Source organism: Carettochelys insculpta, chromosome 30 (genome assembly GCF_033958435.1).
Source record: "Carettochelys insculpta isolate YL-2023 chromosome 30, ASM3395843v1, whole genome shotgun sequence".
In the NCBI taxonomy this organism is placed as follows: Eukaryota; Metazoa; Chordata; order Testudines; family Carettochelyidae; genus Carettochelys; species Carettochelys insculpta.
In genome coordinates this window covers 16097278-16115438 of record NC_134166.1, presented here as the reverse complement: position 1 = coordinate 16115438, position 18161 = coordinate 16097278, and the positions used below count along the sequence as shown (strand labels likewise).

At 59.1% G+C, this 18161-nt stretch overlaps 1 protein-coding gene across 1 annotated transcript in view; it reads left to right on the top strand.

Moving 5' to 3' along the window:
* The window catches only part of POU2F2 (POU class 2 homeobox 2), an 85364-nt gene that overhangs the window by 57978 nt on the left and 9225 nt on the right, over positions 1-18161 (top strand). The window contains exons 9-13 of the mRNA XM_074980657.1: positions 5511-5663; positions 5923-6064; positions 7745-7893; positions 17214-17390; positions 18040-18106. Of these exons, the coding sequence (XP_074836758.1) occupies positions 5511-5663; positions 5923-6064; positions 7745-7893; positions 17214-17390; positions 18040-18106 (688 nt within the window). The remainder of the gene's footprint in view (positions 1-5510; positions 5664-5922; positions 6065-7744; positions 7894-17213; positions 17391-18039; positions 18107-18161) is intronic.

The window sequence follows — 18161 nt, the reverse complement described above, 5'->3', positions numbered from 1 at the left end:
TCTGGCCTTAACCTAGTTCTCTCTGACGTCGCAGGGTGCCCGTGGGCCCAGGGTCACGCGCTCCTTCTGCACCCAGGGGAAGGTGGCCTTCCTGGTGATGCTCAGGTCAGCTAGGAGGGTCCCTGATGGGCTATTCTCTGCATGCCGAGTTGGTAGCTGCTCCTTGATGAGCCCCTCTCCCTGCCCAGCAGCCCCCTGCTTCACCCCAGCTCCGTCTCATCTCCCTCAGCAGCTCCTGCATTGTCCCTTGCCAGGTAACCAGGGTCACTGGGCCCCTCTCCTCTCCTCTGGCCTGTTCCCCACCCCTGGCTGGGACCAGCTGCGCAGGACACCAGGCTCTTCTCTCCACAGCCCCTGTTTGCCCACTGCAGAGACGTGGCTGGGCCAGGATGACCATCCGTCCCCTTTCAGTGGGACAGGCCCAGACTAAAGGAATTTGTCCCACATTTTCAGCGCCAGTGCTCCCCTGCCGGGCTCAGAGGCAGCCAGACACGCAGCCAGTCGGAGGAGAGGCAGCCTGTGTGTGACAGAGGGTGTATGTGTCACCCCTCTCCCTGTGCACCCTACAACCAGCATTTCTCCACCGGGGGGGTGGGCTCTGGCAGCCGCTCAGCCTGGGGGGCTGATGCCCGGGTTAGTGAGCCCATGCGGCTGAGGATAGGAATTGAGGGCTCGCTCCCCAGTGCACTGTTCCTCCCCACCCCCCAGTCCCTAGCAGGCCCCTCCCCTAGGCTGAAGCCCTGATCTGTGCTTTCCCCCTCCTGCCAATGAAGCTGGGAGCTGGCGATCTGTGCCCCCCCCTTCAGTAAAAGTGCAGAGCAGTGCGAGGGACAAAGCCCCTCTTCCTCTTCCCTTCCCTCTGGCAGCTCCCAGCCCCCTTTCTCACATGGCCAGGTAATGCTGCAGAGGAGGGGACACGGCTCAGTAGCTGGCAGAGCCCTCAGAGAGCTGGGGCAGCAGGGGAGCCCTCCTGGAACACACAAAGCCCACGTTATCCTGTCCCTGCTCCCTGAGGTATCCCAAGTCCACACACAATCTCTAGCACGTGGCCTGCAACAGCCCTTAACTACCCCTTCCCTGCACCTGAGCTACCCCCACATGCAACAGCCCCTAACTACCCCTTCCCTGCACCTGAGCTACCCCCTCCTGCAAACAGCCCCAAACTACCCCTTCCCTGCACCTGAGCTACCCCCACCTGCAAACAGCCCCTAACTACCCCTTCCCTGCACCTGAGCTACCCCCGCCTGCAACAGCCCTTCACTACCCCTTCCCTGCACCTGAGCTACCCCCACATGCAACAGCCCCGAACGACCCCTTCCCTGCACCTGAGCTATCCCCACATGCAACAGCCCCTAACTACCCCTTCCCTGCACCTGAGCTACCCCCACCTGCAACAGCCCCTAACTACCCCTTCCCTGCACCTGAGCTACCCCCGCCTGCAAACAGCCCCGAACGACCCCTTCCCTGCACCTGAGCTACCCCCGCCTGCAACAGCCCCTAACTACCCCTTCCCTGCACCTGAGCTACCCCCGCCTGCAAACAGCCCCTAACTACCCCTTCCCTGCACCTGAGCTACCCCCGCCTACAACTGCCCCTAACTACCCCTTCCCTGCACTTGAGCTACCCCCGCCTGCAACAGCCCCTAACTACCCCTTCCCTGCACCTGAGCTACCCCCGCCTGCAACAGCCCCTAACTACCCCTTCCCTGCACCTGAGCTACCCCCGCCTGCAACTGCCCCTAACTACCCCTTCCCTGCACCTGAGCTACCCCCGCCTGCAACTGCCCCTAACTACCCCTTCCCTGCACCTGAGCTACCCCCGCCTGCAACAGCCCCTAACTACCCCTTCCCTGCACCTGAGCTACCCCCGCCTGCAACAGCCCCTAACTACCCCTTCCCTGCACCTGAGCTACCCCCGCCTGCAAACAGCCCCGAACGACCCCTTCCCTGCACCTGAGCTACCCACACCTGCAACAGCCCCTAACTACCCCTTCCCTGCACCTGAGCTACCCCCACCTGCAACAGCCCCTAACTACCCCTTCCCTGCACCTGAGCTACCCCCGCCTGCAACAGCCCCTAACTACCCCTTCCCTGCACCTGAGCCACCCCCGCCTGCAAACAGCCCCTAACTACCCCTTCCCTGCACCTGAGCTACCCCCGCCTGCAACAGCCCCTAACTACCCCTTCCCTGCACCTCAGCTACCCCCTGCCTGCAAGCAGCCCCGAACTACCCCTTCCCTGCACCTGAGCTACCCCCGCCTGCAACAGCCCCTAACTACCCCTTCCCTGCACCTGAGCTACCCCCGCCTGCAACAGCCCCTAACTACCCCTTCCCTGCACCTGAGCTACCCCCACCTGCAACAGCCCCTAACTACCCCTTCCCTGCACCTGAGCTACCCCCTCCTGCAACAGCCCCTAACTACCCCTTCCCTGCACCTGAGCTACCCCCACCTGCAACAGCCCCTAACTACCCCTTCCCTGCACCTGAGCTACCCCCTCCTGCAACAGCCCTTAACTACCCCTTCCCTGCACCTGAGCTACCCCCACCTGCAACAGCCCCTAACTACCCCTTCCCTGCACCTGAGCTACCCCCGCCTGCAAACAGCCCCTAACTACCCCTTCCCTGCACCTGAGCTACCCCCGCCTGCAAACAGCCCCAACAACCCCTTCCCTGCACCTGAGCTACCCCTGCCTGCAACAGCCCCTAACTACCCCTTCCCTGCACCTGAGCTACCCCCGCCTGCAAACAGCCCCTAACTACCCCTTCCCTGCACATGAGCTACCCCCGCCTGCAACAGCCCCTAACTACCCCTTCCCTGCACCTGAGCTACCCCCGCCTGCAACAGCCCCTAACTACCCCTTCCCTGCACCTCAGCTACCCCCTGCCTGCAAGCAGCCCCGAACTACCCCTTCCCTGCACCTGAGCTACCCCCGCCTGCAACAGCCCCTAACTACCCCTTCCCTGCACCTGAGCTACCCCCGCCTGCAACAGCCCTTAACTACCCCTTCCCTGCACCTGAGCTACCCCCACCTGCAACAGCCCCTAACTACCCCTTCCCTGCACCTGAGCTACCCCCTCCTGCAACAGCCCCTAACTACCCCTTCCCTGCACCTGAGCTACCCCCACCTGCAACAGCCCCTAACTACCCCTTCCCTGCACCTGAGCTACCCCCTCCTGCAACAGCCCTTAACTACCCCTTCCCTGCACCTGAGCTACCCCCACCTGCAACAGCCCCTAACTACCCCTTCCCTGCACCTGAGCTACCCCCGCCTGCAAACAGCCCCTAACTACCCCTTCCCTGCACCTGAGCTACCCCCGCCTGCAAACAGCCCCAACAACCCCTTCCCTGCACCTGAGCTACCCCCGCCTGCAAACAGCCCCGAACTACCCCTTCCCTGCACCGGAGCTACCCCCGCCTGCAACAGCCCCTAACTACCCCTTCCCTGCACCTGAGCTACCCCCGCCTGCAAACAGCCCCGAACTACCCCTTCCCTGCACCAGAGCTACCCCCTCCTGCAACAGCCCCTAACTACCCCTTCCCTGCACCTGAGCCACCCCCGCCTGCAAACAGCCCCTAACTACCCCTTCCCTGCACCTGAGCTACCCCCGCCTGCAAACAGCCCCTAACTACCCCTTCCCTGCACCTGAGCCACCCCTGCCTGCAAACAGCCCCTAACTACCCCTTCCCTGCACCTGAGCTACCCCCACATGCAACAGCCCCGAACTACCCCTTCCCTGCACCTGAGCCACCCCTGCCTGCAAACAGCCCCTAACTACCCCTTCCCTGCACCTGAGCTACCCCCACCTGCAACAGCCCCTAACTACCCCTTCCCTGCACCTGAGCTACCCCCGCCTGCAACAGCCCCTAACTACCCCTTCCCTGCACCTGAGCTACCCCCACCTGCAACAGCCCCGAACTACCCCTTCCCTGCACCGGAGCTACCCCCGCCTGCAACAGCCCCTAACTACCCCTTCCCTGCACCTGAGCTACCCCCGCCTGCAACAGCCCCTAACTACCCCTTCCCTGCACCTGAGCCACCCCTGCCTGCAAACAGCCCCTAACTACCCCTTCCCTGCACCTGAGCTACCCCCGCCTGCAAACAGCCCCGAACTACCCCTTCCCTGCACCGGAGCTACCCCCTCCTGCAACAGCCCCTAACTACCCCTTCCCTGCACCTGAGCTACCCCCGCCTGCAAACAGCCCCTAACTACCCCTTCCCTGCACCTGAGCTACCCCCGCCTGCAACAGCCCCTAACTACCCCTTCCCTGCACCGGAGCTACCCCCTCCTGCAACAGCCCCTAACTACCCCTTCCCTGCACCGGAGCTACCCCCTCCTGCAAACAGCCCCTAACTACCCCTTCCCTGCACCTGAGCTACCCCTGCCTGCAACAGCCCCTAACTACCCCTTCCCTGCACATGAGCTACCCCCGCCTGCAACAGCCCCTAACTACCCCTTCCCTGCACCGGAGCTACCCCCACCTGCAACAGCCCCTAACTACCCCTTCCCTGCACCTGAGCTACCCCCTCCTGCAACAGCCCCTAACTACCCCTTCCCTGCACCTGAGCCACCCCCGCCTGCAACAGCCCCTAACTACCCCTTCCCTGCACCTGAGCTACCCCCGCCTGCAACAGCCCCTAACTACCCCTTCCCTGCACCTGAGCTACCCCCGCCTGCAACAGCCCCTAACTACCCCTTCCCTGCACCTGAGCTACCCCCGCCTGCAACAGCCCCTAACTACCCCTTCCCTGCACCTGAGCCACCCCCGCCTGCAAACAGCCCCTTGCTACCTCTGCACTGTGGTGTACCCCCAGCTGCACATAACCGCAAGGTACCCTCTGCTTGTCCCGTGAGCTGTGTCCCATTTCTCTGTGCAGCCAGCCCCTCTCTATCCTTCCCTGAACCTTGAGCCGCCTGCACACATCCGCTAGCTGCTTCCTGCCCACACACAGCCCCTGGCCACTCCTCTTCCACACCCTGGAGCTTTTCAAGCCTGTGGGGAGCAGGGGGCCCAGAGAGGCCCCGGCCATCCTCAGCTTTTGAGGCCTCTCATCACGGCACACGTTAAAAAGCCAAGTGCTGGTTGGGGGAGCAACTTGGGAGCTCCCGGAGCCTGTCAGATGCAGAAACTGAGCAAGGGTGTAACTCTGACGCCCCCTTGGACTCGCAGTCAGGTGCCCCCGTTGGCACTGCTGGGGCAGTGCTGAGTGAGCCCCACTGAGCTCGCTTGACCTGGAGCCGTTTTACCAGGCCTCCTTCACACTGGGAAATCTGGTTCCTCTAGGCCGCCTGCCCGCCCTGGCTCTGCTGGGTCTCCACTCTGTGCCTGTCCCTCCCGCCCTCTGCCCTCCATACAACCCGCAGCCCCCAGGAGCACCGCCTCCCAAAAGTGGTCTGTGCGTCCATCCATCCCCCCACCATCCGTCTGTCCATCCATCCATCCCCATCCACAGGGGGTGCATGGATCCCCCTGTCTCCTGTGACCCCCCCATGGCTGCCTGTGCCCCCAGCCAGTGACCCGGCCTGAGTCCCACCTCGCACACTCCCAGCCCCCGAAATGCCTGGAGCCACCGGTGCCCCCCGAGGAGCCCAGCGACCTGGAGGAGTTGGAGCAGTTCGCCCGCACCTTCAAACAGCGCCGCATCAAGCTGGGCTTCACACAGGTACAGTCCTGCGGGGGCAGCCGAGACACCTGGGTCCTGCCCAGCCGAGAGAAGGGAAGGGAAGCAGGGTTGGGAGCCCGGACTCCTGGGTTCTCTCCTGGCTCTGGAGTGGGAGTGGAGCCTAATGGTTGGGGGAGGGGCGCCCGGACTCCTGGGTTCTCTCCTGGCTCTGGGGTGGTGGCTCGTGCTTAGGGCAGGGGAGCTGGGAGCCAGGACTCTCTTGGAGGGGGGCCCTGCTGTGACTCTCTCCCCACCCCAGGGCGATGTGGGGCTGGCCATGGGGAAGCTCTACGGGAACGATTTCAGCCAGACAACCATCTCCCGCTTCGAGGCCCTGAACCTCAGCTTCAAGAACATGTGCAAGCTCAAGCCCCTGCTGGAGAAGTGGCTCAACGACGCCGGTGAGTGGCGGGGGCTGGTGGCCCTGGGGGGGGCTGGGAGCTCTGGGGGGGCTGTTGGCTCTGGGGGGGGGCAGGAGGCCCTGGGGGGTGGCTGGGAGCTCTGCGGGGGGTTGGAGGCCCTGGGGGGCGGCTGGGAACTCTGGGGGGGGCAGGAGGCCCTGGGGGGCGGCTGGGAGCTCTGCGGGGGGTTGGAGGCCCTGGGGGGGGTTGGAGGCCCTGGGGGGTGGCTGGGAGCTCTGGGGGGGGCTGGAGGCCCTGGGGGGTGGCTGGGAGCTCGGGGCGGGGGTTGGAGGCCCTGGGGGGGGTTGGAGGCCCTGGGGGGCGGCTGGGAGCTCTGCGGGGGGCTGGAGGCCCTGGGGGGTGGCTGGGAACTCTGGGGGGGGCAGGAGGCCCTGGGGGGCGGCTGGGAGCTCTGCGGGGGGTTGGAGGCCCTGGGGGGCGGCTGGGAGCTCTGGGGGGGGCAGGAGGCCCTGGGGGGCGGCTGGGAGCTCTGGGGGGGTTGGAGGCCCTGGGGGGCGGCTGGGAGCTCTGCGGGGGGTTGGAGGCCCTGGTGGGGGTTGGAGGCCCTGGGGGGCGGCTGGGAGCTCTGCGGGGGGTTGGAGGCCCTGGGGGGTGGCTGGGAGCTCTGGGGGGGGCAGGAGGCCCTGGGGGGTGGCTGGGAGCTCTGGGGGGGCAGGAGGCCCTGGGGGGTGGCTGGGAGCTCGGGGCGGGGGTTGGAGGCCCTGGTGGGGGTTGGAGGCCCTGGGGGGCGGCTGGGAGCTCTGCGCGGGGTTGGAGGCCCTGGGGGGTGGCTGGGAGCTCTGGGGGGGGCAGGAGGCCCTGGGGGGTGGCTGGGAGCTCTGGGGGGGCAGGAGGCCCTGGGGGGTGGCTGGGAGCTCGGGGCGGGGGTTGGAGGCCCTGGTGGGGGTTGGAGGCCCTGGGGGGCGGCTGGGAGCTCTGGGGGGGTTGGAGGCTCTGGGGGGCGGCTGGGAGCTCTGCGGGGGGTTGGAGGCCCTGGGGGGCGGCTGGGAGCTCTGTGGGGGGCAGGAGGCCCTGGGGGGTGGCTGGGAGCTCTGGGGGGGGCAGGAGGCCCTGGGGGGCGGCTGGGAGCTCTGCGGGGGGTTGGAGGCCCTGGGGGGCGGCTGGGAGCTCTGGGGGGGGCAGGAGGCCCTGGGGGGTGGCTGGGAACTCTGGGGGGGGCAGGAGGCCCTGGGGGGCGGCTGGGAGCTCTGCGGGGGGTTGGAGGCCCTGGGGGGTGGCTGGGAGCTCTGGGGGGGGCAGGAGGCCCTGGGGGGTGGCTGGGAGCTCGGGGCGGGGGTTGGAGGCCCTGGTGGGGGTTGGAGGCCCTGGGGGGCGGCTGGGAGCTCTGCGGGGGGTTGGAGGCCCTGGGGGGGGTTGGAGGCCCTGGGGGGCGGCTGGGAGCTCTGGGGGGGGCAGGAGGCCCTGGGGGGCGGCTGGGAGCTCTGGGGGGGGCAGGAGGCCCTGGGGGGTGCTGGCCATGCCTGGCACTGTGTGGATGAGGGGGCACCGGGACAGGCAGGGTGTTCGCTGTGGGCTTGGGGCCCAGGCGGTGGGCTGGAGCTGGGATTCTGGGACTTTTGGCCCCAGGAAGGGAGTGAGGTCTGCTGGCTTGTGAGTAGGATGGCGTAGTGGGGGCAGGGCAGTCGGGCAGCCTGAGTGACTGCTCTGTCCCCCTCCCAGAGACTATGTCCGTGGACTCGACCCTCCCCAGCCCCAACCAGCTAAGCAGCCCCAGCCTGGGCTTCGACGGGCTACCCGGCCGGCGCCGCAAGAAACGGACCAGCATCGAGACCAACGTGCGCTTTGCCTTGGAGAAGAGCTTTCTCGCGGTGAGCCCCCCGAGGGACCCAGTCCTGGGGAGCCCCTGCATCCCCTGAGGGGCCAGTAGGGGGCAGGGCTGGGGCGGAGCAGGGCCAGTAAGGGGCAGAGCTGGGGCGGAGCAGGGCCAGTAAGGGGCGGGGCTGGGGCGGAGCAGGGCCAGTAAGGGGCGGGGCTGGGGCAGAGCTGGGGCGGAGCAGGGCCAGTAAGGGGTGGGGCTGGGGCGGAGTGGGGCCAGTAAGGGGCGGGGCTGGGGTGGAGTGGGGCCAGTAAGGGGCGGGGCTGGGGTGGAGTGGGGCCAGTAAGGGGCGGGGCTGGGGCGGAGCGGGGCCAGTAAGGGGCGGGGCTGGGGCGGAGCAGGGCCAGTAAGGGGCAGGGCTGGGGCTGAGCAGGGCCAGTAAGGGGCAGGGCTGGGGCGGAGCAGGGCCAGTAAGAGGCGGGGCTGGGGCGGAGCAGGGCCAGTAAGGGGCGGGGCTGGGGCGGAGCAGGGCCAGTAAGGGGCGGGGCTGGGGCGGAGCAGGGCCAGTAAGGGGCGGGGCTGGGGCGGAGCAGGGCCAGTAAGGGGCGGGGCTGGGGCGGAGCAGGGCCAGTAAGGGGCGGGGCTGGGGTGGAGTGGGGCCAGTAAGGGGCGGGGCTGGGGCGGAGCAGGGCCAGTAAGGGGCGGGGCTGGGGCGGAGCAGGGCCAGTAAGGGGCAGGGCTGGGGCGGAGCAGGGCCAGTAAGGGGCGGGGCTGGGGCGGAGCAGGGCCAGTAAGGGGCGGGGCTGGGGCGGAGCAGGGCCAGTAAGGGGCGGGGCTGGGGCGGAGCAGGGCCAGTAAGGGGCGGGGCTGGGGTGGAGTGGGGCTGTAGCAGTCTTTCTCCAGGCTGGTGGGGGTCAGGTGGCAGTGGCCCCCCCACCAGTCAGCCTGGTGTGGTGGGTAGCAGGGACAGTCACTCACGCGTCAGGCGGGAGATGGTACCGATGCATGGCCTGTTCTCACCTGGGGCTGCCTGGGGCCATAAGCTGCCTGGACACGGAGGGGGGGGAACCGCCTGTCCCAGTCTCCCAGCCCGCCGGGCTGACCTGCCCCCCTCCGGCCCCAGTGGGACAGCCCTTGGCACTCCCTGAGAAAACTGCTCAGAAAACAGCCCTTTTCCACCCTGATTGGCCGGCGATTGTGGGGAGTCCTGGGCCCTCAGCCTGGGCATGGCATTGGCTGGGCCACTAGCAACCCCTTAGCATGAGCCCTCGCCCCTCGGTCTGGAGGATCAGACCCCACTGCAGGGGCCTGGCGTGGGCCCTGTCAGCCGGGCAAGGGGTCCGTGTGCAGGGAGGTGCTGCCCACGCTGATCTGACTGCAGCTTTTTCAGGGCCTGCCTCAGGGTCAGCGTTGCTCCTCCGTGGCTGTGTGGCCCTAGCAGCAACCGGGGGTCTCTCCCTCACTGGATGCACCTTCACCGCACCACATGCCCGGAAGGGCTCGTCACAGTCTGCATTCACCAGACCCAGGTCTGTGACTTGAGCCCCCAGCTCCAGCCACTCCCCAAAAAGGCTCCTCTGTGACAGGCTGGGCCCCAAGGCAGCTTTCCCTTGGCCCCCTCCTGCCCACGTCTCAGCCCCACAGCAGCTGCCAGGGCCGCGCTCCACCGACAGGAATCTCTCATGCCCAGGACTTTCCCCGCCACTCAAAGGTCTCTCTGTTGATCCCACCTGCCCTGCCTGGCTTCAGCAGAGCCGCAGCCCCAGGGCACATGCAGGCGTACTGGCCTGGTGTGGGGTGGGAGCCGCTCTGCCTCCCGCTCCCTATTGGCCAGCTCTGCTCCAGACAGCCCCTCTGCTGCCTGCCCTCCACTGCGTTAACCCTTCGACGGGTCTCCTGGGGCTCGGTGATGCCTCCCCCCGACCAGCTGCTCCTCTTCCTCTGGCTTCCAGTCCCACCCGGGGGTGTGCAGCCCCTTGCTCTCTGCCCCCAGGCCAGCCCTGTGTGGGTGGGGGCGCTGTCCCTCCGGCTGATCCCCTCCTTTGCTGCAGCCCTGAGCCCAGCAGCCAGGCTCTGCCCATGCCCCTGGGGGAGTCCCCTGGCTCTGGCCCCTGGACCCCACCATGACGAGCGCACCCCAGGAGGCGCTGCAGGCTGGGAGCCATGGTGGTGGGCTAGTGCCGTAGCACCCTCTGGTGGGCAAAGGGAGGAACTACAGCAGCTCTTCGGTGGTAGCATTTTTTGCACAGCAAGTTAAAAATCAAAACAGAAAAGCAGTCAAGTAGCACTTTAAAGACTAACAAAATAGTTTATTAGGCGAGCTTTCGTGGGGCCATATGGCTCTGGCCTGAAGCAGTGGGTCTGTCCCACGAAAGCTCATCACCTAATAAATTATTTTGTTAGTCTTTAAAGTGCTACTTGACTGTTTTTCTGTTTTGACAGTATATAGACTAGCACGGCTTCCTCTCTGTTACAAATTGAAAATGTGTGCAGCTCCTTAATTATGCACATGTGCAGGAGTGCAGCATCCCCCCAGAATTGTCCTTTGCTCCCCCTCTGGCTGGAAGTGGCTGGGCAGGTCACCAAGCCCCTGTCTCCTCAGCCCATTCTCTCTCCAGTGGCCAGAATCAGCTGCCTCCTGAGCTGGGCTGGGCCTCCTGGGTTACAGACACTAGGTCCCCAATCACCAAGTCATTGTCTATAGTCCCTGTTGCTAGGTGAGGTCACACCTCGTCTGGGGCAGCACACAGGGAAATTTAGGCACTCACTGTATTCATGCAAACTGTTAAGAAAATCTCCTGCATCGTCTCATAGTGAGGCAACAGAATTTGCAGATGATCTGAAACTGCTTCATATAATTAAGTCCAAAGCTGCCTGCCAAAGGGATCTCACAGAATTGGGTGTCAGTCCAACAGCATGAGAGATGAAACTCACTGTTCATAAGTGCAAGGAAAATACATTGGAAAAAATAATCCCAACGTCTACATGAGCTGTTGCCACTCAAGAAGGAGACCTGGGAGTTATTGTGAGTAGTTCTCTGAAAACATCCACTCAGTTTGCAGAGGCAGGCAAAAAGCAGACATTGGGAGTCTGGAAAGGGACAGATAGTAAGACAGAAAGTATCGTATTGTCTCTACAGAGATCCCTGGCACACCCCCATGCTGGGCAGATGTGGCCGGCCTCCCCTCCAAAGCCATACATTGGAATTGGAAAAGGGCAACAAAAAAGATTAGGGTTGTGTGTGGGGAGTAGGTGAAGCTGCTGCTCGGGAAGGCAAGCTCCCCAGCCTTTGGCCCCTGTTCTGGCCAGGTCCTGCCCGGACTCTGACCAGGCCCCGCCCCTTTCCCACTGCCACCCCTTCCAGCCAAATCCCTGACCCCAAATGTAGCCAATTATATTTGAAAAAACACTCTTCTAAAATTTCTCTCTGAAGTCAGTGGTGCCCCACAGCGGCTGCCAGGGCCACCCCCAGCGACAAGAGTCTCTTGTGCCCAGGGCTTCTCCAACCCCTGTAACAGGCTCTCTGTCGATCCCACCTGTCCTCCCCCAGGATCAGCAGGTATCTGCTTCCCATTGCAAGCCAGGGTGTGAAGCCTGGCGATGCAGATGGCACATAATTAGAAGCGCTAGCTTTGGGAATAAGAAATGCCAGTTACGGGTTTTTTTAATACGCCCTGAAATTTGCCAGAGATTTATGTGCAAAATCTTGATAAGAGCAAGTCAGCTGTCCCGCTGAAGAACCCTGAGGCAGTATGGAACACATGATGCAGGTCATTCGTCTTTGTTTGACATGCTCTTAACATTTTTTCTAAGCTGGTTTTATGTTTTAAATGTACTCTCACCCCTGCCTGAAGGAATCATTCCAGATTACTCCAGATTGGATACTGAAGGAACAAAGGTTTGACTCGGTGTAGATTCAGTTACAAGGCCTTCATTAGGTACAGCGGGTGGAATGGGAGGAGCTTGTTATACTCTGTGGAACTCACAAAACGCTGATTGCAATGGGTGCCAATGGGCAGAGGGAAGCAAAGGGGCTGTGTGTTCCCCCAAACCCCTGGAGAGATGCTGGCAGCAAGACACAATGAGCACAAATAAGCCAATCATCTAAAAGATCACATAAATCCTCTGCCCATAGCTCAGGTTTACCTGTGAATATAAAGGTGTTATCCCTTAAGTGTTCTCCAGTAGAAGATAGGCTACATTCAGTAGGAATGTCAGGGAACACCTTCAGGGAACACCATAGGTACGTTCCTATCTGGTCTTGAGACATAAAGGAACAAATATCAGAGAGGTCACCATGTTAGTCTGTCTTCAAAAACACCAAGAAGTCCTGTGGCACCTAATAGACTAACAGATATTTTGAAGCATGAGCTTTTGTAGACAGAGACCCACTTTGTCAGATGCACGAGTTGGTGGGGGGGAGGTTCAGAGGGGTATTTAAAGAGGGGGGTCCCAGTAAAAGGGAGGGCCAGAGCTGACAAGGTCTCTTCAGTCAGGGTAGAAATGGCCCATTATCAGTATCGGAGAGGGAGCCGTGTTAGTCTGTAGCTTTGAGAACAACAAAAAGTCCTGTGGCACCTTACAGACTAACAGATATTTTGGAGCATGAGCTTCCATGGGCGAAGACCAACTTCACCCCCTACTCCTGCATCTGATGAAGTGGGTCTTTACCCACGAAAGCTCATGCTCCAAAATATCTGCTAGTCTATAAGGTGCCACAGGACTTCTTGTCATTATCAGTAGTATACATCAAGAGAGGAGAAACGAAGTCAGATCAGTCAGGGGGAATGTGGCCCATTGTCAGATTCTGATGTGGAGGTGTGAACATCAAGAGCAGAGACACTGCATTTGTAAGGGGCCAACCACTGCCACTCTCTGTTTCATCCTTGGTTGATGGAGTCAAATTTGCAAATAAACTGAAGCCAGAGATTTCTCTCTCCATTTTATTTTTGAAATATTTTTGATGTAGAACTGCTACTTTTAAATCTGCTGCTGAGTGTCCAGGGAGATTGAAGTGTTCTCTTACAGGTTTTTGTTATGTTACCATTCCTGATGTCTGATTTATGTCCATTTATTCTGTTGTGTAGAGACTGTCCAGTTTGGCCAATGTAAATTGCAGTGGGGCATTGCTGGCACATAATGGCATATGTTGTATTAGTAGATGTGCAGGTAAAGGAGCCCCTGATGGTATGGTTGATGGTAGGTCTTGTGATGAAATCGCTGGTGTAGATATGTGAGCAGAGTTGGCAGCGAGGTTTGTTCCAGGGATTGGTTCCAGGTTTAGAGTTATTGTGTTGTGGTCTATAGTTGCTGGTTAGAATTTGTTTAAGGTTGGCGGCTGTCTGTAGGTAAGGACAGGACGCCTGCCTCCCAAGGTCTGTGAGAGTGAAGGATCATTGTCCAGGATGGGTTGCAGATCGCTGATGATGTGCTGGAGAGGCCTTAGGTGGGGGCTGTATGTGATGGCCAGTGATGTTCTCTTGTTTTCCTTGTGAGGCCTGTTTTGTAGCAGGTGGCTTCTGGGTGCATGTCTGGCTCTGTCAATACACTATTGGTACAATTATAAATGCTACACACGCGCGCGCGTGCGCCCTTTTCTGGGCTCAGATTGGCATGTGTGACGGGTAAGCACTGTTACTCATGTTGACATGTTAGAACTTTTCTTGAACTGGCTGAGGAAGAGGATGTTATTTCTTCCTTCTCAGCTAGCGAGTAGACTTTCAGGCATCTTTTCAATGAATTGCTATGCAATAATTCAAGATAAACCCCAATTACTGCTTTCACACAGAAGGCTTACACTGAATTAGCTCTTGGTTATGGCTGCTTAAACAAACGTATCTGTTTCTTGTTTATCTCAACCTTTCTTTAGCCATTGTTAACTAGGCCTCATGCCTCAGGCCAGGCCTGTGGAGTTTGGGCATATGTGAAAGATGCTTAACAGAGTCTGTGGTCAAGACCTTACACGCCGAAACAAAGACATTATTTTAAATTAAACAGAGTAGTTTAATCATAGAATCAAAGACTCCTAGGGCTGGAAGGGACCTCAAGAGGTCTCTAGTCCAGCCCCCTGCCCAAAGCAGGATCAACACCAACAAAGTCATCCCAGCCAGGACCTTGTCAAGCCGGGATTTAAAACTTCTAGGGATGGAGATTCCACCACCTCTCTAGGGAACACATTCCAATGCTTCCCCACCCTCCTGGGGAAATAATTTTTCCTGATATCCAACCTACACCTCCTCCTCTGTAACTTCAGACCATTGCTCCTTGTTCTGCCATCCGTCACTACTGAGATCCTCCTTTCAGGAAGTTGAAGGCTGCTATCAAATCGCCCCTCAGTCTTCTCTTCTGAAAACTAAATAAGCCCAAATCCCTCGGCCTCTCCTCATAGGTCATGTGCTCCAGCCCCCTAATCATCTTCATTGCCGTCCACTGCCGGCATCTTCATTGCCGCTCAGCACATCCATATCCTTGCTATACTGCGGGCCTGAGAACTGGACGTTATAGTGCAGATGAGGTCTCACCAGTGCCGAGTAGAGGGGAATAATAACTTGCCTAGATCTGCTGGAAACGCTCCTCCTAAGGCACCCCAATATGCCATTAGCCTTCTTGGCTACCAGGGCACGCTCTTGACTCATATCCAGCCTCCCATCCACTGTAAGCCCCAGGTCCTTTTCTGCTGCACTGCTACTTAGCCAGTCGGTCCCCAGCCTGTAACAGTGCTTGGGATTCTTCCGTCCCAAGCGCAGGACTCGGCACTTCTCCTTGTTGAATCTCATCAATATTTTTGGTCCAATCTTCCAATTTATCCAGGTCACTCTGGACCCCATCCCTACCCTCCAATGTATCTTCCTCTCCCCACCAGCTTGGTGTCATGTGCAGATTTGCTGAGGGTACAATCCAGTCCCTCATCCAAGTCATTAATAGAGATGTTGAACAGTACTGGCCCTATAACCAGTCCCTGGGGCACCTCACTTAACACTGCCTGCCTACCAGACATTGAGCCACTGCTTTTTTATCAATTTTACTGAAAAAGGAAACGCTTCATTTACTTTCGTGATCTCCTTAGTGACAGACATGTTTGTGAAGTTTCACTGTATGTTTAAGTTAAAAATTTGTTTAAAAGATTTTAGGCATAAAAAAAGGTTTTATATCTTACTAAAGTATTGATGGTGGTGGAGGTTTCTCTCCGAGGATCCAAGCAGTTAAGGCTAAAGTTGAATACTCATATTTTGCATCTATGTGATTTTATAATCTTCAGCAACAAACTAGTGAAACACATAAAGTAAATTTCAAACTACTTCAGGAATGCACAACTGGTTTCGTCAGGGAGCTGGGAAACTGGCAGCACACGCCTCTGGGTTGGCACATTCCTCTTGAATGATTCTTTTGTACTTAATGAACAGCAAGAAGTCCTGTGGCACCTTATAGACTAACAGATATTTTGGAGCACACAAAAGCTCATGTTCCAAAATATCTGTCAGTCTTTTAGGTGCCCCAGGACTTCTTGTTCTCGAAGATACAGACTAACACCGCTCCTCTCTGATCCTTTAGTACTTAATGACTCTCACACAGGCTCAGTGTTCTGCTGATAGGGTTGACTTTTATGTGAATAGATCCACCGGGGGAGGGGAGACTCAAGGCTGAAGCAGCCTGGTGTGGGTCAGTGTGAACAGGGACAGCAAGGTGTGTGGTTGAGCACTAGGAGCTGGGGGAGGCCTTGCCCTTTGCCTCCACTGTGTGCTGGGGTATGGAGGGCTGCTGTACAGGGGAGACTAACGGGCTTGGGAAAGTGAGGGAGAGATCGCCATGTCAGCCTGTACTCTGACAGAACAAACCAGCAGTCCTGTTAAAGACCAACAAAATAATGTATTAGGTGATAAGCTTTGGTGGGACAGCCCCATTTCTTCAGATCCCCGACCTGTTGAGGAGCGGAGGGGTGTGTGTGACGGAGGCTGTCAAATCACAGCTGGTATGCAGGAGGTAATCTGGACAGGGTACTGACACCATCCCAGAAGAAAGGAACTAGGGTTCACCCGGTGAAATGAGCAGGCAGCAGGGTTACACCAAATAACAGGACATCCCTTGACACGGCACCTGCGCAACTCCCTGCCGCCAGGTGTGCGGCGAAGGCTTGGGCTGTTGGGGTGCAGGTGAGAGCTGGATAACACAGGGAGGAGAGGCCCCTCGCTGGCCACTAGCCAGGCTGGGCAGGGCTGGGGCTTGCCAGAACCTGGGAATGATGATCACTGGCGCTGTCTGGAGGCAGGGCCCAGAGCCATGTGGACCTTAGCACCGACCCCACCGTGGGGCTGGACTTATAGAATCACAGAACACTAGGTCTGGAAGGGACCTTGAGAGGTCACCAAGTAGAGCCCCTGCCCCAATGGCAGGACCAAGTACAGTCTAGACCATCCCGGATAGACACTTGTCTAACCTGTTCTTAGACATCGCCAGCCATGGAGCTTCCACAGCCTCCCAGGCAATTTATTCCAGTGTCTGACGACCCTGACAGTTAGGAATTTTTTCCTAATGTCCAACCTAAACCTCCCTTGCTGCAGTTTAAGTCCATTGCCTCTTGTTCTATCCTCAGAGGCCAAGAAGAACAAGTTTTCTCCCTTCTCCTTATGACACCCGTTTAGATACCTGAAAACCGCTATCATGTCCCCCCCCGCTCCCAGTCTTCTTTTTTCCAAACTAAACAAGCCCAGTTTTTTCAGCCTTTTGTCATAGGTCATGTTCTCCAGACCTTTGATCATTTTTGTCTCTCTTTTCTCGACCCTTTCCAATTTCTCCACATCTTTCTTGAACTGCGGCGCCCAGAACTGGACACAACACTCCAGCTGAGGCCTAACCAGCGCAGAATAGAACAGAAGAATGACTTCTCACGTCTTGTTCACAACACACCTGTTAATGCGTCCCAGAATCACGTTTGCCTTTTTTGCAACAGCATCAACTATTGACTCATATTTAACTTGTGGTTCACTATAACCCCTAGATCCCTTTCAGCCATACTCCTTCCTAGACAGTCACCTCCCATTCTGTATGCATGAAACTGATCGTTCCTTCCCAAGTGGAGCACTTTGCATTTGTCTTTGTTAAACTTCATCCTGTTTACCTCAGGGCATTTCTCCAATTTGTCCAGATCATTTTGAATTTTGACCCTGTCCTCCAAAGCAGTTGCAACCCCTCCCAGCTTGATATCATCTGCAAACTTAATAAGCGTACTGTCTATGCCAATATCTAAATCGTTGATGAAGATATTGAACAGAACCGGTCCCAAAACAGACCCCTGCGGAACCCCACTTGTTATACCTTTCCAGCAGGATTGAGAACCATTAATAACTACTCTCATGGTCTGTTCCTGCCTCCCAGAACCAGAAGCCTACCTCAGAGGAGATCCTGCTGATTGCTGAGCAGCTGAACATGGAGAAGGAGGTGATCCGCGTCTGGTTCTGCAACCGCCGCCAGAAGGAGAAACGCATCAATCCCTGCAGCAGCACCCCCATGCTGCCCACCCAGAGCAAGCCCCCTGGCTATGGCCCACATGTGGTATGTACCGACCCCTGGGCATGGCCCCCCACGTGGTACGTACCGACCCCTGGGCATGGCCCCCACGCGGTACGTACCGACCCCTCGGCATGGCCCCCATGCGGTACGTACCAACCCCTGGGCATGGCCCCCATGCGATACGTACAGACCCCTGGGCATGGCCCCCACGCGGTACGTACCGACCCCCAAATACAGCTCCCATATGGTACCTACCCCCCAGTATGGTCCCCACATGGTACACACTGATCTCTCAGGAACAGCCTCCAGGCGGTGTTTCCTAGCCCCGCCATGGTGCATACCAACCCTTCGGGTACGACTCCCGTGTGGTACATACCAGCCCTCACGTGGTACACACCACCACTTCCAGTTTTCCCTTAATATGCACCTCCCCCATGGTACAGTCTGCACATGGAGCCCCCATGCAGCCATCACCTGGTACGTACCTCTGTAGAGCCCCCCACCTGGTTCCACCTGCCCCTTACAGCCCTTACATGGTACGTACCTCAGCAGTACCCTCACAGTACGACCCCCCGCCGCTGCCCTCTCATGGTATGTTCTGCCCCTGCACATGTGTGGCAGCTCCCTGTGCCCCACCCCAGAGGTGGCTGCCTGGCATCCCATGACCCTGACTCTCTGTCTCTCTGCCCAGGTGACAAGTCCAGGCCCCGGCGTGAGTCTCCCGCTCTCCCAGGCTTCTAGCAGTCTGAGCACAACAGGTGTGTCCTTCCCTCATGTTCATGTAGAACATACACAAACAGGAGCCCACTCAGC